Below are 26251 nucleotides of genomic sequence, written 5' to 3'. Positions count from 1 at the left end.
CTCTACATTAAGCCAGTTCAGTACATTACATGATGTGTTACCAGCACTGACCTGGCCAATGTCAGCTCCTTCTTCCATAGTGTATACAGAACTAAAGAACCCATTCAGTAGCTCCGCCTTCTCTTGATCGCCTGTGACAACCTCCCCATTATCATTATTAAGGGGTCCTACATGCTCTGTCCTAGGTTTTTTTGCATTTATATATCTAAAAAAATATTTAGGATTAGTTTTGCTTTCTTTGGCCACCTGTCTCTCATTTTGAATTTTTGCTGTTTTTATTACATTTTTACAGATTTTATTAAGCTCCTTGTACTGTTTAAATGTTATAGCTGACCCATCAGATTTGTATTTTTGAAGGCAATTTTTTTGTTGTTTATTGCTCTTTTAACCTCATTTGTCAGCCATGTAGGATTTAGTTTTAATCGTTTATATTTGTTCCCCTTTGGTATATATTTAGCTGTATAGTTATTTAGAGTTGATTTAAAGATGTCCCATTTACCTTCTGTATCAGTATTTGAGAACACCTCCCCCCAGTCTATGTCCTGTAGTGCAGCCCTCAGCCCAGGGAAATTTGCCTTTTTAAAGTTATATGTTTTTGCCTTCCCCGTCTGTCTTTGTTTTCTACATTTTAAGTTAAAAGTAACTATATTGTGGTCGCTATTACCAAGGTTTTCCCGCACAGTTACATTACCAACCAGCTCTGCGTTGTTGGAAATGATCAGATCCAACAAGGCATCACTTCTTGTTGGGTCCTCCACAAACTGGCCCATAAAATTATCCTGCAATAAATTTAGGAATTGTCGCCCCTTTGTAGTTTTAGCCAACCCCGGACCCCAATCTATATCTGGATAGTTAAAATCTCCCATTATTACCACTGTACCTGCCCGGGCGGCCCTCTCTATTTGTTTATGAAGCCGAACTTCTATCTCTTCAGTGATATTAGGGGGTCTGTAGATTACACCAAATACTATTTTTTCAGTATCTCCTTTTGTAATTTTACCCACAATGATTCCACATCCTCAGAATCATCACACACTATGGCATCGTTCACACTGACTTTCATACCACTTCTTACATACAGACAGACTCCACCACCTTTTCTGTTCATTCTATCCTTGCGAAACAATGTAAACCCCTGCAGATTAACAGCCCAGTCATGCGAGGAGTCCAGCCATGTCTCAGTGACCCCAACTATATCAATATGTTCCTCCAGTATCAAGGCCTCAAGCTCCCCCATTTTGTTTGCTAGGCTTCTGGCATTTGTGAACATACACTTTACATTTCCATCCTTTATGTTATTGGGGTTAATGGGATTCAAGGGTGTAAGTTTTATTTTCCTATGAAGCTTATTCCTATTAACTATTCTAACCCCTCCCTCCGCTCCACCCCCAGGTACATTTATAATTCCCACCTCTCTATCTACACTATCTTCCCCCTCTTTGCTGTAGGTTCCCTCCCCCCAAGTCCCTAGTTTAAACACTCCTCCACCCTTTTAGCCATCTTCTCCCCAAGCAAAGCTGCACCCTCCCCATTGAGGTGCAGCCCGTCCCTACGGTAGAGCCGGTAACCGACAGCGAAGTCAGCCCAGTTCTCCATGAACCCAAACCCTTCCTTCCTACACCAGCTTCTGAGCCACTTGTTTACCTCCCTGATCTCCCGCTGCCTCTCTGGTGCGGCTCGTGGTACTGGTAGTATTTCAGAAAAGACTACCTTGGAGGTCCTTGCCTTAAGCTTGCGGCCTAAGTCCCTGAAATCATTTTTAAGGACACTCCACCTACCTCTTACTTTGTCATTGGTGCCAATATGTACCATGACTGCTGGGTCCTCTCCAGCCCCGCCCAACAACCTGTCAACCCGATCCGCGATGTGCCGAACTCGTGCGCCAGGCAGACAACACACTGTTCGGCAATCCCGGTCTTTGTGACAGATTGCCCTGTCTGTCCCCCTAATAATTGAGTCCCCCATATCAAAGGTCCTTTATACTAAATATACAACCAATATGGGGGAACAATGCAGGAGAGCCCTGAGGACGTACAGGGACTCAACCTCACAGGACTGTAGGAGCATATCCCGTACTGGGACATCACAACAATATTTAACCGACTGTGGCAGGTCAAGGCAATATAATAAGGCTCCAAATCCACAGTAAAGAGAGTGCCTTAAGATTAGTAATCCTACTGAGTTAGCAAATACTTAAGTGCCTAAGGGCTTGAATTCCAGCCACTTTGACCATGCTCGGGAGAAGCAGGGAAGGCTATGGAGCGTTCCATGAGACAAATATCATGCATGGAATTAGTTAGGTGGTTAAGGTCAAGGAGCACAGAACCCTTCCATTTGGCAACTTTATTAGTCTTAGTCACCGTCAAAAAGTGGACTATTGCAATCACGTCAAGTAAGGGTATGTCGTCAAGATGGAGATGCAAGAGCGCCACTTCCGGACCCCAAGATATTGTATAGGCTATAATGGCACATAATTTATGATAGACCTGTTTCCACAGGTCGCGGATATGACCACAGTCCGGCCACACATGTAGCAGCGTGCCAACATGGAAATTACATAGCCAACAACTGTCTGAGCCACCTAGATATAGCTTCAACAACCTATAGGGGGTGAGATACCACCTATACAATCATTTTCTTGCTGCCTCCAGCCCAAGTCAGACTCCCACCTAGTGCTGAAAGAAAGAGGCTTGGTATTGGGCAGTAATGACTGGCAGATTCTAGAATCTAGATATTCCCTTGGTAAGGGCTTTAGTGCCAAAGAATAATTGTCTGAATAAAGAAACTGGTATCTCATTCGAAAGGTTAAAAGGGGAGATAAATAGCTGCAATTGCAATAGTTTAGATAAATCTGCAGAGGGAAGGTCATACCTCTGCCTAAATTGTTCAAAAGTCATAAGCCTGGAGGACAATATGGAGGCCCACAACGCCTCCCTAAAGGAACCCTCAGGAACCAGATTAGAATAAATTTCCACCCATTTTTTGGGGGGAGTGTTAATAAGCCACCAAGATTGAGTTTGATCCAGGTCCATACGCCGTTTATAGAAATGGTGTCATTTTATGTGGCAGAAGAGCCTTTGGGCCCCTCAGGCATTAGGGCCCTGGTGCAACTGCTACCATCCTCTGCACCCCCAAGTGTTTACGCCCCTGGTAAAAGTGTTACCCAAAGGAGCATTAACATTTCACCAGGCCATATTTACATCCTAAATCATGTGTGGATCCCGTGTCACATACTATGGAGTCATTCGGAAATCTTCAGCTGTCTCTCTGAACAGGTGCGAAGTAACAATAGTCCCAGTAACATCATTCCTGATAGTTGGACGGGAAGGCAGAGCGTCCGCCTCTCCAAGGAAGACTTACAGACATGTAACCAGAGAGGAATAAAGCCGACAGAAGTGGAAGGAAATGGATTTCACACTCATACATTTTATTCTCCTCTTAACAGGTACAGTAACCCCTAAAAATCTCCACATTTTATGCCATTTAATTATCATAAAACAATATTATTTACTGTATTTTCTATACAATTAAAGTGATCCCTCGTAGGCATGTCTTCTTGTATCTGTCGTATGTTACTCTTGTTTTCTGTTATTTCTATACTGACACATAGGCTTCCATTTCTATTTTATTTTATTCGCAATTCCTATTTTCAATGTTTTTTGCTACTACATTTTCTGCACTGTTTATTACAGCAATCTGCAGTCGGTTTCCTATTCTCTATTTATTCTTAATAATATTTAGCCCATAGTTTTACAGGACCTTTGTGTCAGTTGTTAATTCTGGCTCAAATGTGTTCCCTTAGGGCATTAATGCAATATGATTCATTTTTGTCTTGGTCAATTGTTAGATGAAGGTTTATATGTTGGGTTCATGCACAAAAACGATTTGAGCAGGAACCGAATGTCGTTTTTTTTTTTTTTTTTTTGTAGTCATCGAACCATCTATGGTTCCAACTAAGTAAAATCCAACATACTTAATCCTTGTTTTAAATCAGACTTCTCTATACACGTTAGATTGTTAATGGATTCTACTAAAATCAGTGGATCCCAATAAAATTTCCTTTCTTTGGTATGGCAGCTTTAGACTTTTAGTCCATGTCCACACGGCGGAATTTCCACACGGAATTCCGACGAAGTATTCTGTACGTTAGGGGAGATTTATCAAAACATGTGCAGAGGTAGAGTGGTGCAGTTGCCCATAGCAACCAATCAGAACGCTTCTTTCATTATTAAAGAGGCCTGTGCAAAATGAAAGCAGTGATTTTATTGGTTGCTATTGGCCACTGCACCACACTTCCTCTGCGCAGGTTTTGATTAATCACACCAATTTTGTTCAACGGGATTCCGCTGTCCCGTTCACACAGTGAAATTTCCGCAGTGGAAATACCGCGTTCCGATAGGAAAGAAGACCTGTTTTTTATTTTTGCCGAATTCCGTGGCAGAATCCCATTGAAGTCAATAGGGCTTAAAATTTCGTCAGAATTTTGTGTTTTGATTGCATCCAAATTCTGCTCACAATCTGCAAAACTGCGGGGGAAAAAACTGCAGTCTGCTTTTTTGTGCGCAATTTGAGCGGAATAGCAGAATTTCCGCAGTGTGAACATAGCCTTCTAGGGGCTAAATATTTTACAATAAGTCACAGAACCCTTTCCATGTGTATGCTTCCCTTTTCAGTATCAACTCACCGCTCCATACTGTGTATACATTAGCCCCCTGTTTCCCGACCAGGGTGCCTCCAGCTGTTGCAAAGCTACAACTCCCAGCATGCCCGGACAGCCTTTGGCTGTCCGGGCATGCTAAGAGTTGTAGTTTTGCAACAGCTGCAAGCACCTTTGTTGGGAAACACTGTTATAGACCATAACAATCTGCTGGCCCATGGACCTCAAGCTAAACCTAGGTCATACAACTGACATGCAATGACTTCTCTGTATATGTAATATTCAACAAACTGTATAGAATCTATACGTCCTGAAAAAAAGTATATGGCAATGAGGACTCCATTGAGTAAACTTTTATCCTCGTGCATGTAGAATGATATGATATCAAATTTCTAGTTGCCTTACTTATAATTCCACTTATGTTATGTACATGGGTGGGCATTGCGCCCTAAGGGTCTTATTGTGCTTTGTCTATCTACAAGATTCTACACTTTTCTCCAAGTGCTGTTATGTGTCCATTGACTAAGCCCCAGCAGTTCCCTGGTACCCAGTGGGCATTAAGGCACTACAAGGCCTTAGGAATAAAAGTACTTTAAATCAGCCATCCAGACCGAGAATAAAAATGATAATTTTATATTTTGCCCATTTTTTTATGCAGTATGTACATTTATAACTACATGTCAGCAACATGTTTATGTTGAGAAGAATGTACAAGTAATATGCTTGACTGGCAGCTGCAGGTGAATACTTGGGCTATTTTTACCGAACTCCACTTTGAAACGCGAGTAGTGTCCCCTTATACTATATGGAGGGGGATTGGTAAAGGTCCAATAGAGGTAGCTGCAAAAAGTTACACGACAGTCGCAGTGTTTCACTTACGCTTGATCTGCAATGTATACAGCCTTCGAAATTCAGTAACACTGAGGATAATCTGTTCTCTCCCTTATGGAATAAAAATGTGAAAAAATCATTTTTTCTAAAAAAAAAACTAAAAAAAACAACATAACAGTTGCTGTTTGTAATGACAATCTCTGATGAACACAGTGGACCAGATTTACTATTGCAAAGGGGGCAGAACTTTGATGCAATTTACACCAAAAAAAACTGGCACATGTGACTTTGCACCACATTTATGATGAGCTTTACATATATTTTGACACTTTTCCTATGGATCTGCCAAAGGGGCTGTGCCACAGCAAAGGGTGTGTGACCTCAGAGGGTGGGGGTGGAAGGGCATGGCCTGTGTGCACCAAATAATAAACTTAAACCAGTCTACAGATTTAGCATTTAGCCTAAGACAGGTTGATAAATCTGGCACAATTAGGGCGAGGTCACAGTTTGTAATTTCCGACTGGACCAACTTTGGCCAGAGATTCAGAGTGCGGCCAGCACCGACTGAATCTGTCGGCTCTAGGACGGCGCGGACATTACCATCCCCATAGACGGCAAAGTCTGCAGAGCAGATTCTGCCCGAAGAATGAACAAGTTCATTCTTTAGGAGGCAGAACTTCAGCAGTGTGTTGTATGCAGCTGAAATTCCGTAGTGTGCACTGTGCAATGGAATCTTATTGCCAGTAATGGGATTCGGATGCATCGGAATTTCCAACCAAAATTCAGAAGTGAAATTCCGGCTGGAAAGTCTGTAGTGTGAACCCAACCTTAAAGTCTGTCTGTCCAAGTCTGCACAGTAAAAAGAATGAGACAGTTTTAGCAAATCTGGGCCAGTGTTCTCTCTATAGCACCCTTGTGAAAATGAAATATTGGAGTTACCTGTAGTCACACCTGAATTTGCAGATTTATTTATTCTTACTTATAATTTACAACCTGTATTCTAATCTAAAACTGCTATCAACAGCTGACAAATCAATGACCGACATCAGCCTAAAATATAATGCTAAGATATACTCTGCTTCTATACCTTCAGATTTTATTTGGAGGAATTTCTAAACTGATTTTTATTGTTTTCTGCTTCTGGTCTGATCCACCTTATATTGCAGTTTTGTTCTGGAATGTTCCAATCAATTTAAAGGGGTACTCCGGTGCTTACACGCCCCCTCCCGTAGGCTTGCATTGAGGGGCGGAGCGTGACATCACACGGGGGCGGGGGCGTGACGTCCCACACCGCCGAACCTGCGGTCGACCGTAATCAGACCCGGAGTGAACACGCCCGGGGAATGATTACAATCGGGGTGCCGCGTGCATGATCACGGGCATCCCCAGCTGCGGGACTCCCGCAATCAGGCATCTTATCCCCTATCCTTTGGATAGGGGATAAGATGTGTAAGCACCGGAGTACCTCTTTAAAATGTGAACAGCCCCCAAAAAATGGCCATAAGCTTGTAATTGTGTTGCCCCAAAAGGATTTAAAATATGTAAAAACAATAATATTATAATAATAATAATAACAATAAATTCAAATAATAAAAATTACAACAATTTAATGAAACTTTTCTTCCCTTATAGCTGGATCCGTTCTCTCCTCTGAAGATGAATCCCGCTTGATTACGGATTTGTTTAAAAACTACAACAAAGTTGTTCGCCCTGTCCATAAGTTTAAGGACGCAGTCGTGGTGACAGTCGGTCTCCAGCTGATTCAGCTGATTGATGTGGTAGGAATATTTATAAAGGGCTGTACAGCGAATGACAACATATCCCCTATCCACAGCATAGGGAAGGGGGAGATTTATCAATACCCGTTGCTGAGTTGCTCATAGCAACCAATCAGGTTGCTTCTTTCATTTTTGAAAAGACCTCTGAAAAATGAAAGAAGAGATCTGATTGGTTGTTATGGGCAACTCAGCAACTTTTCCTCTGAACAGGTTTTGATAAATCTCCCCCTTATAAGTGTCTGATCATGGAGGGTCCAACCCTTTGGAGCCCCCTTTATCTCCAGAACGGGGCACCAGCTCTTGGAGAGAGCGTTTGCTAGAGACAGCAAGTGCTCTCTTCATTTCTATGAGAGTACAGCACTCCGGCAGCTTCGACACTCCCATAGAAATAAATGCTAGAGACAGCACACGCTTTCTCTGAGAGAGCTGGGGCCCAATTCTGAAGACTGCGGGGGTCCCAGCTGTCAGACACCTGTAGATAGGGGATAAGTTAATACAATATAATCTGCTGTATAATATATTCTAAATGTTCAACATAGAAGTATATAAGAGATCCAGTGGTCTTTATTTATGTTCTTTGTTTCATTTCTTGTCTTCTTATTTCAAGGATGAAGTCAACCAAATCGTGACAACAAATGTTCGTCTCAAACAGGTTTGTTATTAAATATTTGAAACATTTGTAAATTCCCTGTAACGTCTTTGCACATTTTTTGCAGAAAACAATGTGAAGCGTAAGTGCACAAATTCTTACATTGCTAGTACTTATCTAGCCTTTACACAAATATCATTGACATAAAATAATTACAGACCTTTTTTTCATCAACACCCAAAACAAAACATATTGCCCATCCATTTTAGTGAAGAGGAACAGTTCATATCCACCTTCTTTTTGGGATATAGGGGGGGAATTTATCAAAGCCTTTGTAGAAGAAAAGTGGTGCAGTTGCTTATAGCAACCAGATTGCTTCTCATATTTTTTAGAGGCCTTATAAAAAAAAAATATGTGAAAAAAAATTTAAAATGAAGGAAGCGAGCTGATTGGTTGGTATGGGCTGCTGGTCAAATTTTCCTCTGCACAAGTTTTGATAAATTTCCTCCATAGTTGTTGTCTGAGATTACATAAACAGAACCCACGCACTCTTGTCCATTGGAAGGGTCTGATAATTGCAACTCATTCCTATGTAACTGAATGAGGCTGAGCTGCAATGTCAGACACAGAATATGCACACAAGTCAAGCTGCTTTCAGAAGAAGGCATTTTGTAGTTTTTCAATTCAATTTAATCAGACGGGCTCTCCAATGGCGTGTGCTGTAGCCCCTCCTGCCTTCTCCTGAGTGTTCACCTATGCTAAATTCTCCAATTCTTCTGATCATTGATATTTGTTTGTATGTCCTAGAAGAGAATATTTTAAAAGTATGTTAAAAAAAATTCAAAAAAATGTTATGTTTTAGCTTGTCTCAGTATAATCTGCCAGATTATACTGAATTCTAATCAAATCATAGTTGATTAACCAGCATTTTAACTTGATTTCTTGCACAAACAACCCCCCCCCCCCCCAACCCCCAGAGAGGTCTTATGTTTAGGATGTCAGACATATCAAAGAAGCAAATTATTTTGTATCTGTAGCCCATCTCATGACAAAAAAGTGAGAATATTGGTAAGAAATATTGGTAAGAAAAAGTGCCCACCTCCTTAAGATGGAATACCCTACTCTACAACAGTGCAAGGCATAGTAAAGTCCAATACAATTAAATAAACACTGTACAGAAGTCAGGGAAGCAGAACAAGACACAAAGGGTTAACATGTAAGGAACTAGATACAAAACACAGGAATGAACAGACAAACAGTAAAAAGTAATTAGACTGGCCAAATTCAAACCTAGAAAGCTTGAAGTACAAATACGGAAAACATAAGAATAGGTAGGTCACATGATCACAGGATCAAGCAAGTTGCAATTCAGGAGCTTGTGCAGAAAGAACTCAAACACAGACAAGGAGTAACAGATTGGCTGAGTATATATATATATATATATATATATATATATATATATATATCCCTCCTGGTGTGGACACTGAGGTCAGATGTGATTGTCCCAGATGTTGTCACAGCAATGCAGAATGCATTAGCCAAACTCAGGAGAGAAAAAAGTGCTAGTAAATGGGTTTTTATGCTTTTACATTTTTAATGGTCTATATAATTGTGTTTTTTTTTCTTTCTAGCAATGGGTGGATGTTAATTTAAAATGGGACCCATCACAATATGGAGGAATAGAAAAGATCCGTATTCTTTCTGGTGACATTTGGCGTGCTGATTTAGTCCTATACAACAAGTAAGACTTTATTTTATAGGGCAGATTTACTAAAGACTTTGTCATTTTACACACTAATCCTAGCTAACCTGTACTGAGTAGCTACAAGTGTAATAAAAGGCCCACACCTCTGTGCCACAGAATGCATTCTACACTAGCTATGAGCTGAAGTCGTTTTCGGCTACAATTTACATCAGTTTGCTTGCATGGAGTATAGTAAATATAACAGGCTACTCCCCCATCATTCTAAGCAGGGAGTAAAATAGTAAATAGTCAGTATATATCAATAGAACATTAAAGGGGTACTCCGTCCTTAGACATCTTATCCCCTATCCAAAGGATGGGGGATAAGATGTCTGATGGTAGGGGTCCCACCGCTGGGGACCCCCACGATCTTCCTGCTGCACCCGGCGTTTGTTTAGAGTGCCAGGGGCAGCGCCGGAGGCTCGTGATGTCATGGTCACGCCTGCTCGTGATGTCACAGCCACGCCCCCTCAATGCAAGTCTATGGGAGGGGGCGTGACGTCCGTCACACCCCCTCCCATAGACTTGCATTGAGGGGGCGTGGTCATGATGTCTCGAGCGGGCCAAAACCATGACGTCACGAGCCTCCGGCCCCGCATCGCCAGTCAGCCAACGAATGTCTGGGGTGCTGCAGCCGAGATCGCGGAGGTCCCCAGCGGCAGGACCCCCACGATCAGACATCTTATCCTCTGTCATTTGGATAGGGGATAAGATGTCTAGGGGCGGAGTACCCCTTTAAGCCTTAGCATGACACCATCAGTTGAAAGATACTTAATGTGGACTAAATGACATCAAATTTTTTTTTTCTTACAGTTTTGAGGTGTTACAATGTTTATTATGCACATTTTCTCTTTTTTAGTGCAGACGGTGACTTTGCAATTGTTCAGGAAACTAAGGCTCTTGTGGACTATACAGGAAAAATTGTATGGAATCCCCCGGCCATCTTCAAGAGTTACTGTGAAATGATGGTCACACATTTTCCATTTGACCTGCAGAACTGCAGCATGAAACTGGGGACATGGACTTACGATGGGTCTAAGGTTATTATAAATCCGGTAAGAAATAAAGGTAAAAAGAAGTTTGTAGTTATTGAGCAGAGAACAACTGGAGGTCCATGTGTTAGATTCTCTGTATATTCTTGATATATAAAAACTTACTGGCCACTTTATTAAATACACCTTGCTAGTACCGGGTTGGGCCCTTTTTTCCTTCATTTTTCATGGCATACTTTCTAAAAGGTGCTGGATACATTCCTCAGAGATTTTGGTCCATATGGACATGATGACATCACACACAGTTCCTCCATATGGACATGATGACATCACACAAAGTTCCTCCATATGCACATGATGACATCACACAGTTCCTCCATATGGACATGATGACATCACACAGTTCCTCCATATGGACATGATGACATCACACACAGTTCCTCCATATGGACATGATGACATCACACAGTTCCTCCATATGGACATGATGATATCACACAGTTCCTCCATATGGACATGATGAAATCACACAGTTCCTCCATATGGACATGATGACATCACACAGTTCCTCCATATGCACATGATGACATCACACAGTTCCTCCATATGGACATGATGATATCACACAGTTCCTCCATATAGACATGATGACATCCCACAGTTCCTCCATATGGACATGATGACATCAGACAGGTACTGCAGATTTGCCGGCTGCACATCCATGATGAGAATCTCCCGTTCCACCACATCCTAAAGGAGATCTATTGGATTAGGATCTGGTGACTGTGGTGGTCACTGGAGTAGAGGGAACTCATTGTCATGTATGTGACCTGCTGGAAGTAGCCATCAGAAAATGGAATCAAGACTTATCAGACCAGGCAGCGTTCTTTCAGTCATTCATTGTTCAATTTTTGTGAGCCTGTGTGCATTGTAGTCTCAGTTTCCTGTTATCTGAAAGAACATTTACGCTGCTTTGGAGGTGGTTGCAACTTTTTGTGCGACTTTCGCACTTGATAAATCCCTGACCACTGCAAAGTGAAAACAGAAATTTGCTTTGGTAAGCTCTTTTTTTGCTTACAGCCAAAAGTCGCATAAAAATTTGCTTAGGCGCACGTGCAACTTTTTGTGCGACTTTTGTAAGCAAAAAACAGCTCTAAATCCCTTGATAAATCTCCCCCATACTGTATTAGACTGATGCATATGATTATTAGTGTATTTTTTTTATCAGTTTGATAATATTAGATAACATTTTTCCTATTTACCTAATGTATGTACAATAACCCCTTTTAGGAGAGTGACCGTCCTGATATGAACAGCTTCATGGAGAGCGGAGAATGGTTCATGAAGGATTACCAATGCTGGAAGCACTATGTGCTCTACGACTGTTGCCCCGATAAACCATATCTGGATATCACCTATCATTTCCTTCTGCAGCGCCTTCCACTTTACTTCGTCGTCAACGTCATCATTCCCTGCCTGCTCTTCTCCTTTTTGACCGGTTTGGTGTTCTATTTGCCCACAGGTTCAGGTATGTTTTGTATGACTTGTGAGCTGGATGAAGCTCTTCATGGGGTTCTTTTATTCCTGATAGGTGTGGGCCACTATGCATCCTATCAGACATTTATGGCATATACTTTAAATATCTTCTGTGAGAAAGATGTTTTCCATCAGGTTTCAGTTACACGTTGAAAGAATACATCAGAATACCTTCCAAAAGGTGTTCTGATTAATACCATGGCATATTCACTATGGGTCCACTGAGTTCAATTGAAGGAACATAGTCTACTAATAACTATGTTTGGTCCATTCCCGAGTTATATCTTATTCCTGTGTGGGGCACAAGAGCAAAGCAGACCACACTTTTGAGTCTTCCAGCAATACGTTTGGGAAACGGACCAAATGTAGTCTATAGTAGTAGACTATGCTCAGTCAATTAATCTCAATAGACCTGTCCTGAGTATGGCACAAAATACCTTTGAATACCTTTACTCAGTACTGTATCTATTTTCTATCAGTAATTTTTAAAATATTTTCTTCATGGACAGGTGAGAAGATAACACTGAGTGTTTCTGTTCTGCTGTCCCTGACTGTGTTTCTTCTGGTTATTGTGGAGCTGATCCCATCAACATCTAGCGCGGTGCCGCTGATTGGAAAATACATGTTATTTACTATGATGTTTGTCATAGCTTCCATTGTCATCACAGTTATTGTGATCAATGCTCATTTCCGTACTCCAAGTACTCACATCATGCCTCAGTGGATGAGGAAGGTGAGCTGAAATGTTTAATGATAATTCCTAGAATATTGCAAACTCTTATGCTCAGGTCATTGCTCTTCTAGCTGGACAAGCACTCACATAAGATACAATATAATATTGCTCATGTATAAATGGAACTGTGGTGACACAGGGTGGTGTTGGTGGAAATACCTGATCACTTTGTGACGCCAGGGCACCATTATCCTGTACATGGTCCTAGGTTTGGGGACAGCTTCTTCTGGGCCAGACATGGGGAGTAAATGAACACACCAATGCCATGTTACGTATAACTGTCTTTACTCAGCTGGTGCAGATCGTAATACACAAACAGCTGGCTTTAGGTGAGAGAGTACAGTGTAACCCCTTGGGAGCCCTGTTGCCTTGCTGAGACTTGTGGTGCTTACACCAAACAGATTAATGAGACGGAAGATTGAATCCTGGCAGCTAGGGTCCTGTCAAGGTACTGAAGCGGCATGAATTTCCTCCTTGAGAGTAATCCTTGCAGGATGACCAGTTGAGAGATTAGATTTGAGGTAGGCCTATCCTCAGAGCACACGACACACAGCACACCTGAGCTAAGCTGTTGCTAGGGTGAACTAGCACTGGACTGGGAAACTCCTCCCCCCCCCCACTACTCTATATAGGGGAGACTTTATGGGTACCCATTGGCAGGCAGGGTCACATGGGATTCACTGCTCTCAATTGAAGGTACAAGCTTATATTAAACATATATACACATAACAGAATTATTTGAAGAAAATATATTCTCTGACATTATAATACACATAATAAATTTAACCATAGAACTCTGGTGGGCCCAACACCTTGTGCTGCCAAGCCGCCCGAGACAGTCCAAAGCCAGAGGACAGCTATTGGTGCTGGGACACCAAAGAACTATATGATCGGACAGATCTTCTGAGCACGTGTGACCAGCAGTTTTAAAACATGGGATGGGAGTGAACAGCAGGGGGCATCATAACACAGGAGCATTTGTTCAATGATTTAAAGGAGAAGACATTCTTAAATTACTGAAAAACGTATCCCCTATCCTCAAGATTGGGGCTAAGTTTTTGATCGCGGGGGGTCCAACCGCTATGACCCCCCCCCCCCCCAATCTCCTGTACGGGGCCTTGACTTTCCCCTGGAGCAGTGCATCATGCCCCATCTATATATCTTTATGGGAGAGCCGTTTGGCTATATTTTTCAGTAATTTTTAGGATGAGATATCTCCTTTGATGATTCCACTTGGAAAAATTGTTTTCATTTTATGGAAAACTGCAAAATGTAGTATGTATTCAAAGGAGCAGCTGCTTTAATAAGTCGTCTATCGTTAGTCTCAATCACTGATGGACAAGAATCTCCTTTAAAAGGGTACTCCGGTGGAAAACCTTTTTTTTTTTTTTCAAATCAACTGGTGCCAGAAAGTTAAACAGATTTGTAAATTACTTCTATTAAAACATCTTAATCCTTCTAGTACTTATCAGCTACTGAATATTACAGAGGAAATTCTTTTCTTTTTGGAACACAGAGCTCTCTGCTGACATCATGACCATAGTGCTCTCTACTGACATCACTGTCCATTTTAGGAACTGTCCAGAGTAGAAGAAAATCCCCATAGCAAACATATGCTGCTCTGGACAGTTCCTAAAATGGACAGAGATGTCAGCAGAGAGCACTGTGGTCATGAATATCAGCAGAGAGCTTTGTGTTCAAAAAAGAAAATAATTTCCTCTGTCGTATTCAGCAGCTAATAAGTACTAGAAGGATTAAGATTTTTTAATAGAAGTCATTTACAAATCTGTTTAACTTTCTGGCACCAGTTGATGTAAAAAAAAAAAAAGTTTTCCACCGGAGTACCCCTTTAAGGGCATGTTCACATGGCTTATAACTGCATGGTTTTTTGATGCCAAAACCATGGAAATTTTCAAATCAACAACCATAAACCTCGCTGTCAAAAACCTGCTTCCATTGGCTTCAATGGAACAGAACAGCGTGTAAAAGAAGTGACATATCCCTTCCTTATTTGCGGTTATACCCCGAAGCTGCTGTTGAAGTCAATGGGAGCCTTAGGGGCCCCCCCCCCTTTTCTGCACTGCATGTGGCCCAGAGAGATCCATGATGCAGCGCTGCACACGGGCGGGGATTATGGTGGTGGATGTATGCTCTAGCTCTTTAGGACATTCTGCAGAATTGCATAGTGTAAGGCATAACACATCATTTGTCTAGAAATCACCTCAGTGTTTACGGACCTGTAATAATAGTAATAAAAGATGATAATACTGTAATAAAACTAGCCATCAAGATTTTATTGGAATGTTTAAAAAATAATAATAATAATAGTGATAATAAAATAGTTGTATCAGCATTTGTCAACGACATCATCTTGTCATATCATCCTCTCTATAGCCTTGAATGTACACTCCGCTAAATGACACCCACACGTGCAGCAGTCATTAAACGCCATCATATGTTCTTTTCATCAGGTTTTCATGGAAACTATTCCAAACATGATGTTCTTTTCCACAATGAAACGGCCTTCACAAGAAAAAAAAGGCAAGAAGATATTCACTGAAGACATTGACATTTCAGATATCTCAGGAAAACTGGGTCCTGCCACTGATACCTACCAGTCCCCAATCTTAAAGAACCCGGATGTAAAGAGCGCCATAGATGGAGTTAAATATATTGCAGAGTCCATGAATTCAGATCAAGAATCCAATAAGGTATGTGCCCAAATCCATGATATCTTCATTTACCATATGATTGCTGACAACCCTTATAAAGAAGTTGAAGAGGGTAGTGGAGTCATCCTTTAGGTCTTGCAGCTTACGTTACTAAGATAAACACTGTTTTATATCCCAGCCACCTCTGCAAGTGTCAAATGGGCGGACTCTTCCGTCAGCTCATGCTTCTTCTGTGCTTTCCTGGCCCTGCCACTCATGAAGGATTGACACTGATTGACACAGCACCCATTTTTACAGGCGAAAACATTTGACTCCTTTTTTTAGTTTTTTTCGCATTTGCAATAGTATTTTCTGGACTTTTTTTAAAAATATTTTTTCAACATTTTATGACTTTATGGGGCTACAGCAAAAAAAAAAAAAAAAAAAACAGCTGTTTTCAGATGAGATTTTTTTTTGTGCCAAATAAGGGCATCAAGGGCATGTATGCCTGAAACGCATTGGTATTACCATGTCTTGTTCCAGTGTTTTTATGGAAGATGTAAGTCCTACAGTAAAGTCTTGAAGTTGTTCACACAGATGTCTGGATGCTGGACCTCTCTGCCTGCGGCATTCGATGTTGACTGACATCCATTGGGTGATAACTGTGCTTTGAGCCAGAGCAGATGCATTTAGACTACATGAGAACAATTTCTATTTTCCCTTTGGATTTAATAGAATCCAATGTGAATAATACAGCTGTTTTTGGCAATTTTTTTCAGTTTTTTGGCCCATTGTTGGACTGTTTTACAGATCAAAAAAGGCTTAAAGGTGTACTCCGCTGCCCCAGCATTCGGAGCATTTTGTTCCGAATGCTTGGAGTGGCCGTCGGGGGTTGTGACAGCCACGGCCCCTCGTGATGTCATACCACACACCCTCAATTCAAGTCTATGGGAGGGGGCGTGGCACAAGGGGCGTGGCCGTGACTTCAGGAACCCCCCCAAGCCAGCACCCAGGGTTCTAAAACAAATGCTGGGTGCTGCACAGAGATCGTACGGCTCCCAGTTGCGGAACCCCCCGCGATCAGACATCTTATCTCCTATACTTTGGATGGAGGATAAGATGTCTGGGGGCAAAGTACCCCTTTAAAGTGCTGTTTGGAAACACAGTCTATGTCTACCTGCCACTACTACTTCAGAGCACAGTTATCTACTCTCTCCAGGGCCCATATATATATGCCTAGATTTCCTGCAGGTAGGCTTGCCTTCCAAAGATCTTGGTTGGTAGAATAATACATGACACCTATGAATAATATTTATAAGAATAATACTCTTACTTCTGTAGGTTTTGACTTTCTTCCTCATGTATAGTAATGCATTGCTGTATTTACAGGCTTCAGAAGAATGGATATTCTCTGCTATGGTGATTGACCACGTCCTCCTGGCAGTCTTCATGCTAGTCTGTATTATCGGCACAGCTGCTGTGTTTGCCGGACGGCTCATTGAGCTACATATGCAGGGTTGAGGTGCCCCGAGCTGATCTCCTTTGAAGTTCTGTACCTGTCATCATCAAGTGATTTACTGTTGTCAAAGTTAAAACAATTACAAGGAAATTCTGTGTAAATAAGTCAAAGCTCGAACAGATCATTTGAGATTCACTAAATATTTTCTACAAAAAATAAATAAATGAAATTCTGATTTTAATATTTATTAATGTGTAAGGCTATGTTCACACAGGCGAAAAATGTCTCATGTACCGCAGTGCATTTCCTTGCTGACTATTCTTTCTACGGACGCCAGAATCTGATTTTGCGTTCCAGATGTATTTGTTGGAAATTCTGCCATGTGAACAGGGGAGCAGAATCTCATTAAAATCAAAGGGACATTGCTGCTGCAGAATGTCTGTGCGCAATATTCATGCAGAATTCCGTGCAGACATACATAATAATTTATAATCATATTTTTGTAACAGCACTAATAATAGCACTAAGCTAATAAAATAAATTACAAAAACACTTAACGTTGCATAAAGTTTCAAATAAAAAATGTAAATGACAAAGTTTCTGTTCATTGTTTATCGGCATAATTTATACATATATATATATATATATTTCTAGGTAGGATGACCTATAAAGTACCGGAAAACTGACCCTAACATTAAACGGGAACCAATCAACATATTTTAGCATAAATAATGCTCGACAATGCATTTTATATACTAAAATCATTATCCTCACCATCCCTGGGGGACGTTTGTGCCCTTTAACAGTGGTTCCCTTTAACAGTAAGCAGCACAATAAACAGACAATTAACATAAGTGCAAAAAAAAATTTACGAAACAAGTGAGTGACCCGTAGAGGAAGAGTAACCGGCAGTAAGGGAAGATTAGGCTAGAGAAGGGACTGTTATATTCATAAACATACTGTGGGAGATATGAAAAATCTTCATGATGGGTAGAATCAGACAATAGGATCAACACAGGAATAAAACCATTGCTGAAAACAAGTCCTACAGCTACATTAAAGGGGTAGTCCAGTGGTGAAAAACGTATCCCCTATCCTAAGGATAGGGGATAAGTTTGAGATCGTGGGGGGTCCGACCACTGGGGCCTCCCGTGATCTCTCTGTACGGGGCCCCGGCTCTCTGGCCAGATAGCGGATGTCGACCACTGCACGAAGCGGCGGCAGACACGCCCCCTCAATACATCGCTATGGCAGATCCGGAGATTGCCAAAGGCAGCGCTCCGGCTCTGCCATAGAGTTGTATTGAGGGGGCGTGTCGGCCGCCGCTTTGTGTGGTGGTCGACACGCCCCCTTCGCGCTGGCTGTCGGGGCCCCGTACAGGGGATCGCGGGGGCCCCAGCGGTCGGACACCCAGCGATCTGCAACTTATCCCCTATCCTTAGTATAGGGGATAAGTTGCTCACCACTGGATATCTCCTTTAAGTGGAAGGGCAGTAAATTCGCTATGAACCAACAGTTGAGCTTAGTGATTGTGGGATATTAAGCTAGGTTCATATTGCCATTTGCATCTGACCAGGGGTCCGATCGGGTCTTTTAAAAAAAAATTTTTATTTTTTGAGCCGATCGGCCCGATCACTTGCATAGGGCCTGACGTTCATCCGGAAGTTTACAGGAATTAAACGGAGAAAAAAAGTGCTTGTACTGGTGGCTGAGCTCTAAATATCCTTTGGAGATTTATTTAACTTGCGCAGGGATAGTGGTGCAGTTGCCCATAGCAACCAATCAGATTGATTCTTTTATTTTTCACAGAACAGTTTAATTATGAAAGAAGCAATCTGATATGGGCAACGGCACTTCTCTTCCTCTACACTGGCTTTGATAACATCCCCCCCACCCTCTTTCCCCAGTGTCCAGTTAAGAAAAACTTCTAGATCAACCATTACTGCAGCACTCCACTATCTGGGCTTTATGGCAGAGTAGGCAGAAAGAAGCCTCTCCTCGGTAAAAGATATATGAAAGCCACCTAGAGTTTGAAATAAGGTTATAAGTTCTCACAATCAACATTGCATCAGATTAAAAACAACCTATAAGGGGTAGAGTACTGCCAGTAGAGACAGGATCTGAGGAGGTACGGATCTGGAAAAGTCTCTCAGACGGGATTCCCAGACTGTGAGCAATAAGATTCACTGGTCTGATGAAACCAAAATTGAACTGTCACGATGCCGGCTGGCAGGTAGTGGATCCTCTGTGCCAGAGAGGGATTGGCGTGGACCGTGCTAGAGGATCGGTTCTAAGTCACTACTGGTTTTCACCAGAGCCCGCCGCAAAGCGGGATGGTCTTGCTGCGGCGGTAGTGACCAGGTCGTATCCCCTAGCAACGGCTCAACCTCTCTGGCTGCTGAAGATAGGCGCGGTACAAGGGAGTAGACAGAAGCAAGGTCGGACGTAGCAGAAGGTCGGGGCAGGCAGCAAGGATCGTAGTCAGGGGCAACGGCAGAAGGTCTGGAATCACAGGCAAGGAACACACAAGGAACGCTTTCACTGGCACTAGGGCAACAAGATCCGGCGAGGGAGTGAAGGGGAAGTGAGGTGATATAGGGAAGTGCACAGGTGTAAACACTAATTGGAACCACTGCACCAATCAGCGGTGCAGTGGCCCTTTAAATCGCAAAGACCCGGCGCGCGCGCGCCCTAGGGAGCGGGGCCGCGCGCGCCGGGACAGAACTGACGGGGAGCGAGTAAGGTACGGGAGCCGGGGTGCGCATCGCGAGCGGGCGCTACCCGCATCGCGAATCGCATCCCGGCCGGAGGTAGTAACGCAGCGCCCCGGGTCCGTGGAACCGACCGGGGCGCTGCAGTGAGGGAAGTGTAGCGAGCGCTCCGGGGAGGAGCGGGGACCCGGAGCGCTCGGCGTAACAGTACCCCCCCCCTTGGGTCTCCCCCTCTTCTTGGGGCCTGAGAACCTGAGGATCAGACTTTTGTCCAGGATATTGTCCTCAGGTTCCCAGGACCTCTCTTCTGGACCACAACCCTCCCAATCCACTAAAAAAAAAGTTCTTCCCCTGACCTTTTTAGAGGCCAAAATCTCTTTGACAGAGAAGATGTCCGAGGAGCCGGAAACAGGAGTGGGAGGAACAGATTTAGGAGAAAAACGGTTGAGGATGAGAGGTTTAAGAAGAGAGACGTGAAAGGCATTAGGGATACGAAGAGAAGGAGGAAGAAGAAGTTTGTAAGAGACAGGATTAATTTGACACAAAACTTTAAAAGGACCAAGATAGCGTGGTCCCAACTTATAGCTCGGGACACGGAAACGGACATATTTAGCGGAGAGCCATACCTTGTCTCCAGGGGAAAAAATGGGAGGAGCTCTTCTTTTCTTATCTGCGAATCTCTTCATGCGAGAAGAAGCCTGTAAGAGAGAATTTTGGGTCTCTTTCCATATGGTGGAAAGATCACGAGAAATTTCATCCACAGCGGGCAGACCAGAGGGCAAGGGGGTAGGGAGGGGGGGAAGAGGGTGACGGCCGTACACCACGAAAAACGGAGATTTGGAGGAAGATTCAGAGATTCTGAAATTATACGAGAATTCGGCCCAAGGTAGAAGATCTGCCCAGTCATCCTGGCGGGAGGAAACAAAATGTCGTAAATAGTCACCCAAGATCTGGTTAATTCTCTCTACTTGTCCATTGGATTGAGGATGGTATGCAGAAGAAAAATTTAATTTAATCTTGAGTTGTTTACAGAGAGCCCTCCAGAATTTAGACACAAATTGGACGCCTCTATCCGAGACGATCTGTGTAGGCAACCCGTGAAGACGAAAAATGTGTACAAAAAATTGTTTAGCCAACTGAGGCGCTGAAGGAAGACCAGGAAGAGGGATGAAATGTGCCATTTTGGAGAATCGATCAACGACCACCCAAATAACAGTGTTGCCATGGGATGGGGGTAAGTCAGTAATAAAATCCATACCAATCAGAGACCAAGGTTGTTCGGGGACAGGTAGAGGATGAAGAAAACCAGCGGGCTTCTGGCGAGGAGTCTTATCCCGGGCACAGATAGTGCAGGCTCGCACAAAGTCCACCACATCAGTCTCTAGAGTCGGCCACCAATAGAAGCGAGAGATGAGTTGCACAGATTTCTTGATGCCCGCATGACCTGCGAGATGGGAGGAGTGACCCCATTTGAGGATCCCAAGGCGTTGGCGTGGAGAAACAAAGGTCTTTCCTGGAGGAGTTTGCCTGATGGAGGCTGGAGAAGTGGAAATCAGGCAGTCAGGAGGAATGATGTGTTGAGGAGAGAGTTCAATTTCAGAGGCATCTGAGGAACGAGAGAGAGCATCGGCCCTAATGTTTTTATCAGCAGGCCGAAAGTGAATTTCAAAATTAAATCGGGCAAAGAACAGAGACCACCTGGCCTGACGAGGATTCAGCCGTTGGGCAGACTGGAGGTAGGAGAGGTTCTTGTGATCGGTGTAAATAATAACTGGAAATCTTGATCCCTCCAGCAGATGCCTCCATTCCTCAAGTGCTAATTTAATGGCTAGAAGCTCTCGATCCCCGATGGAGTAGTTCCTCTCCGCCGGAGAGAAGGTCCTGGAAAAAAAACCACAAGTGACAGCATGCCCGGAAGAGTTTTTTTGTAGAAGGATAGCTCCAGCTCCCACTGAGGAGGCATCAACCTCCAATAGGAAGGGTTTAGATGGGTCAGGTCTGGAGAGCACGGGAGCCGAAGAAAAGGCAGACTTGAGTCGTTTAAAGGCGTCTTCCGCTTGAGGAGGCCAAGACTTGGGATCGGCATTTTTTTTTGTTAAAGCCACAATAGGAGCCACAATGGTAGAAAAATGTGGAATAAATTGCCTGTAATAATTGGCGAACCCCAAAAAACGTTGGATGGCACGGAGTCCGGAGGGGCGTGGCCAATCTAAGACGGCAGAGAGTTTATCTGGGTCCATTTGTAGTCCCTGGCCAGAGACCAAGTATCCTAGAAAAGGAAGAGATTGGCATTCAAACAGACATTTCTCTATTTTGGCATAGAGTTGATTATCACGAAGTCTCTGAAGAACCATACGGACATGCTGGCGGTGTTCTTCAAGATTGGCAGAAAAAATCAGGATATCGTCCAGATATACAACAACACAGGAGTATAGTAGATCACGAAAAATTTCATTAACAAAGTCTTGGAAGACGGCAGGGGCGTTGCATAGACCAAAGGGCATGACCAGATACTCAAAGTGTCCATCTCTGGTGTTAAATGCCGTTTTCCATTCATCCCCCTCTCTGATGCGGATGAGATTATAAGCACCTCTTAAGTCCAGTTTGGTAAAAATATGGGCACCTTGGAGACGATCAAAGAGTTCAGAGATGAGGGGTAGGGGGTAGCGGTTCTTAACCGTGATTTTATTAAGACCGCGGTAGTCAATGCAAGGACGTAGAGAGCCATCTTTTTTGGACACAAAGAAAAATCCGGCTCCGGCAGGAGAGGAGGATTTACGGATAAAGCCCTTTTTTAAATTTTCTTGGACGTATTCAGACATGGCAAGAGTCTCTGGGACGGACAGAGGATAGATTCTGCCCCGGGGTGGAGTAGTGCCCGGGAGGAGGTCAATGGGACAATCATAAGGCCTGTGAGGAGGTAGAGTCTCAGCTTGTTTTTTGCAAAAAACGTCCGCAAAGTCCATATAGGCCTTAGGGAGACCGGTTACATGAGGAAGCACAGGGACACGGCAAGGTTTACTGGGAACCGGTTTTAAGCAGTCCTTGGAACAAGAGGGCCCCCAACTCTTGATCTCCCCAGTGGACCAATCCAGGATTGGGGAATGGAGTTGAAGCCAGGGAAGTCCAAGAAGGATTTCAGAAGTGCAATTGGGGAGGACCAACAGTTCAATCCTCTCGTGATGAGATCCGATGCACATTAGAAGGGGCTCCGTGCGGAAACGTATAGTACAGTCCAATCTTTCATTGTTTACACAATTGATGTAGAGGGGTCTGGCGAGACTGGTCACCGGGATGTTGAACCTGTTGACTAGAGAGGCTAAGATGAAATTTCCTGCAGATCCAGAGTCCAGGAAGGCCACAGCAGAGAAGGAGAAGGCAGAGGCAGACATCCGCACAGGCACAGTAAGACGTGGAGAAGCAGAGTAGACATCAAGGACTGTCTCACCTTTGTGCGGAGTCAGCGGACGTCTTTCCAGGCGGGGAGGACGGATAGGACAATCCTTCAGGAAGTGTTCGGTACTAGCACAGTACAGGCAGAGATTCTCCATGCGGCGTCGTGTCCTCTCTTGGGGTGTCAGGCGAGACCGGTCGACCTGCATAGCCTCCACGGCGGGAGGCACAGGAACAGATTGCAGGGGACCAGAGGAGAGAGGAGCCGGGGAGAAGAAACGCCTCGTGCGAACAGAGTCCATATCCTGGCGGAGCTCCTGACGCCGTTCGGAAAAACGCATGTCAATGCGAGTGGCAAGATGGATGAGTTCATGTAGGTTAGCAGGGATTTCTCGTGCGGCCAGAACATCTTTAATGTTGCTGGATAGGCCTTTTTTAAAGGTCGCGCAGAGTGCCTCATTATTCCAGGATAATTCTGAAGCAAGGGTACGGAACTGTACGGCATACTCGCCAACGGAAGAATTACCCTGGACCAGGTTCAACAGGGCAGTCTCAGCAGAAGAGGCTCGGGCAGGTTCCTCAAAGACACTTCGAATTTCCGAGAAGAAGGAGTGTACAGAGGCAGTGACGGGGTCATTGCGGTCCCAGAGCGGTGTGGCCCAAGCCAGGGCTTTTCCAGACAGCAGGCTGACTACGAAAGCCACCTTAGACCTTTCAGTGGGGAACTGGTCCGACATCATCTCCAAGTGTAATGAACATTGGGAAAGAAAGCCACGGCAAAACTTAGAGTCCCCATCAAATTTATCCGGCAAGGATAGTCGTATTCCAGAAGCGGCCACTCGCTGCGGAGGAGGTACAGGAGCTGGCGGAGGAGATGATTGCTGGAGCGGTGGTAGTAACTGTTGTAGCATAACAGTCAGTTGAGCCAGCTGTTGGCCTTGTTGCGCAATCTGTTGTGACTGCTGGGCGACCACCGTGGTGAGGTCAGCGACAACTGGCAGAGGAACTTCAGCGGGATCCATGGCCGGATCTACTGTCACGATGCCGGCTGGCAGGTAGTGGATCCTCTGTGCCAGAGAGGGATTGGCGTGGACCGTGCTAGAGGATCGGTTCTAAGTCACTACTGGTTTTCACCAGAGCCCGCCGCAAAGCGGGATGGTCTTGCTGCGGCGGTAGTGACCAGGTCGTATCCCCTAGCAACGGCTCAACCTCTCTGGCTGCTGAAGATAGGCGCGGTACAAGGGAGTAGACAGAAGCAAGGTCGGACGTAGCAGAAGGTCGGGGCAGGCAGCAAGGATCGTAGTCAGGGGCAACGGCAGAAGGTCTGGAATCACAGGCAAGGAACACACAAGGAACGCTTTCACTGGCACTAGGGCAACAAGATCCGGCGAGGGAGTGAAGGGGAAGTGAGGTGATATAGGGAAGTGCACAGGTGTAAACACTAATTGGAACCACTGCACCAATCAGCGGTGCAGTGGCCCTTTAAATCGCAAAGACCCGGCGCGCGCGCGCCCTAGGGAGCGGGGCCGCGCGCGCCGGGACAGAACTGACGGGGAGCGAGTAAGGTACGGGAGCCGGGGTGCGCATCGCGAGCGGGCGCTACCCGCATCGCGAATCGCATCCCGGCCGGAGGTAGTAACGCAGCGCCCCGGGTCCGTGGAACCGACCGGGGCGCTGCAGTGAGGGAAGTGTAGCGAGCGCTCCGGGGAGGAGCGGGGACCCGGAGCGCTCGGCGTAACATGAACTTTGTAGCCTCAGATCTGAGCATCATGTCTGAAGGCACTGCTCATCACATGTCCCATACCATCCCTACAGTGTAGCATGACGGCGGCAGCATCATGTCTGTGGGGGTGTTTTTCAGTGTCTGGGACAGGAAGACAGGTTAGAGTTGAGGGAAAGCTGAATAGAGCAAAGTACAGAGATATTCTTCATGAAAACCTGATTCAGAGTGCTCTGAACCTCAGACTGGGCCAAAGGTTCACCTTTCAACAAACAAAGACCCAAGGCAAACAGCCAAGACAACACAGGGTTAGGGACAACCCTGTGAATGTCCTTGAGTGGCCCAGCCAGAGCCCTGATATGAACCCAATGCAACATATCTGGAGAGACCCGAAAATGGTTTCCACCGATGGTCTCCATCCAACCTGACAGAGCTTGAGATGATCTGTGGAGAAGAATGGCAGAAAACCCCCAAATTCAGGTGTGCAAATCCTTGTAGCCTCATCCCTAAGATGACTGAAGGCTGTAAATGCTGTCAAAGGGGCTTCAGCTAAGTACTGAGTAAAGGGTCTGAATTCTGTTATGAAATAGAAGTCACTATACACAGACCAATTTTTTTTATTTATTTTTTTTTATTTTTATTTCCATATTTGTTTTAATACAGATTAACAAAACCAAAATGTATTCTCCCACCTATGGAAATGGGGGAGTACAGGAAAAACCCAGGGGTGGATTGTTTGATCAAGACCTGGGCAAGACTTAAAAAGATCGAGGGAGTCCAACATAGTTTGGAAATCTACGATATGGCATAATAAAAAGATAGAGGAATTCTATAAATTAGGATCATTAAAAAATATAGAAGAGAAGGGAATTAGGAACATTTCTGACTTGATAAAAGAGGGGAAGCTTATTAGATGGGAGGACCTAAAAGAAAAGTTCGATTTGGAAGAAAAAGCATGGTTCGAATATGCTAAAATTAGATATGCATTCTTGGCCACCAGAGAGAAAGAGATCTTCAGTGTAGAGACTCTTAGAGGTCTCCTGGAAAAAAATTGTTAATAACAAAATAGGAAAGAAAAAAATAGTAGCAAATTTATATAAACAACTGGTAGTAAAACAACAGAAAACACTAAATTTAAAAGTAAGGAAAAGTGGAACAGAGACTTAGGGAAAATCGGAGAAGAGGAATGGGGGAGGATATACAGGAATGTAAATAGGTGCTCATTTAATAGTAATCACAGGTTAATGCAAATATGGAATCTATTATTGCCCTAAGATATTACACAAAATGGGGAAACAACTGGACTCCAGTTGTCCAAGGTGTGGGGAGCAGGATGCCAATTTATACCATATGTGGTGGGGGTGCACTGAAATTAGAAAATATTGGAATGATGTATATATTGAAATTGGTAGGAAGGTGGGAGGGGAGATTAAAATATGCCCCAAGATGGCCATCCT

General features: G+C 43.9%; 1 protein-coding gene across 3 annotated transcripts in view; it reads left to right on the top strand.

Moving 5' to 3' along the window:
* LOC130283913 (acetylcholine receptor subunit alpha-1-A-like) overlaps positions 1–17553 on the top strand; it is a 37740-nt gene extending 20187 nt beyond the window's left edge. For 2 of the 3 annotated variants that reach the window (XM_056533648.1, XM_056533647.1), the window contains exons 2-10: positions 3276–3445; positions 7121–7266; positions 7874–7918; positions 9487–9596; positions 10459–10654; positions 11882–12119; positions 12637–12860; positions 15332–15571; positions 16901–17553. In XM_056533648.1, coding sequence (XP_056389623.1) covers positions 3406–3445; positions 7121–7266; positions 7874–7918; positions 9487–9596; positions 10459–10654; positions 11882–12119; positions 12637–12860; positions 15332–15571; positions 16901–17032 — 1371 coding nt within the window. In that variant the 5' untranslated portion in view covers positions 3276–3405 and the 3' untranslated portion in view covers positions 17033–17553. The remainder of the gene's footprint in view (positions 1–3275; positions 3446–7120; positions 7267–7873; positions 7919–9486; positions 9597–10458; positions 10655–11881; positions 12120–12636; positions 12861–15331; positions 15572–16900) is intronic. The other variant, XM_056533649.1, reaches the window with a different exon arrangement.
* Positions 17554–26251: the final 8698 nt, after the last annotated feature.

This window comes from Hyla sarda, chromosome 8 (genome assembly GCF_029499605.1).
Source record: "Hyla sarda isolate aHylSar1 chromosome 8, aHylSar1.hap1, whole genome shotgun sequence".
Taxonomy (NCBI): Eukaryota; Metazoa; Chordata; class Amphibia; order Anura; family Hylidae; genus Hyla; species Hyla sarda.
This window is presented reverse-complemented; position numbering and strand designations above follow the sequence as displayed.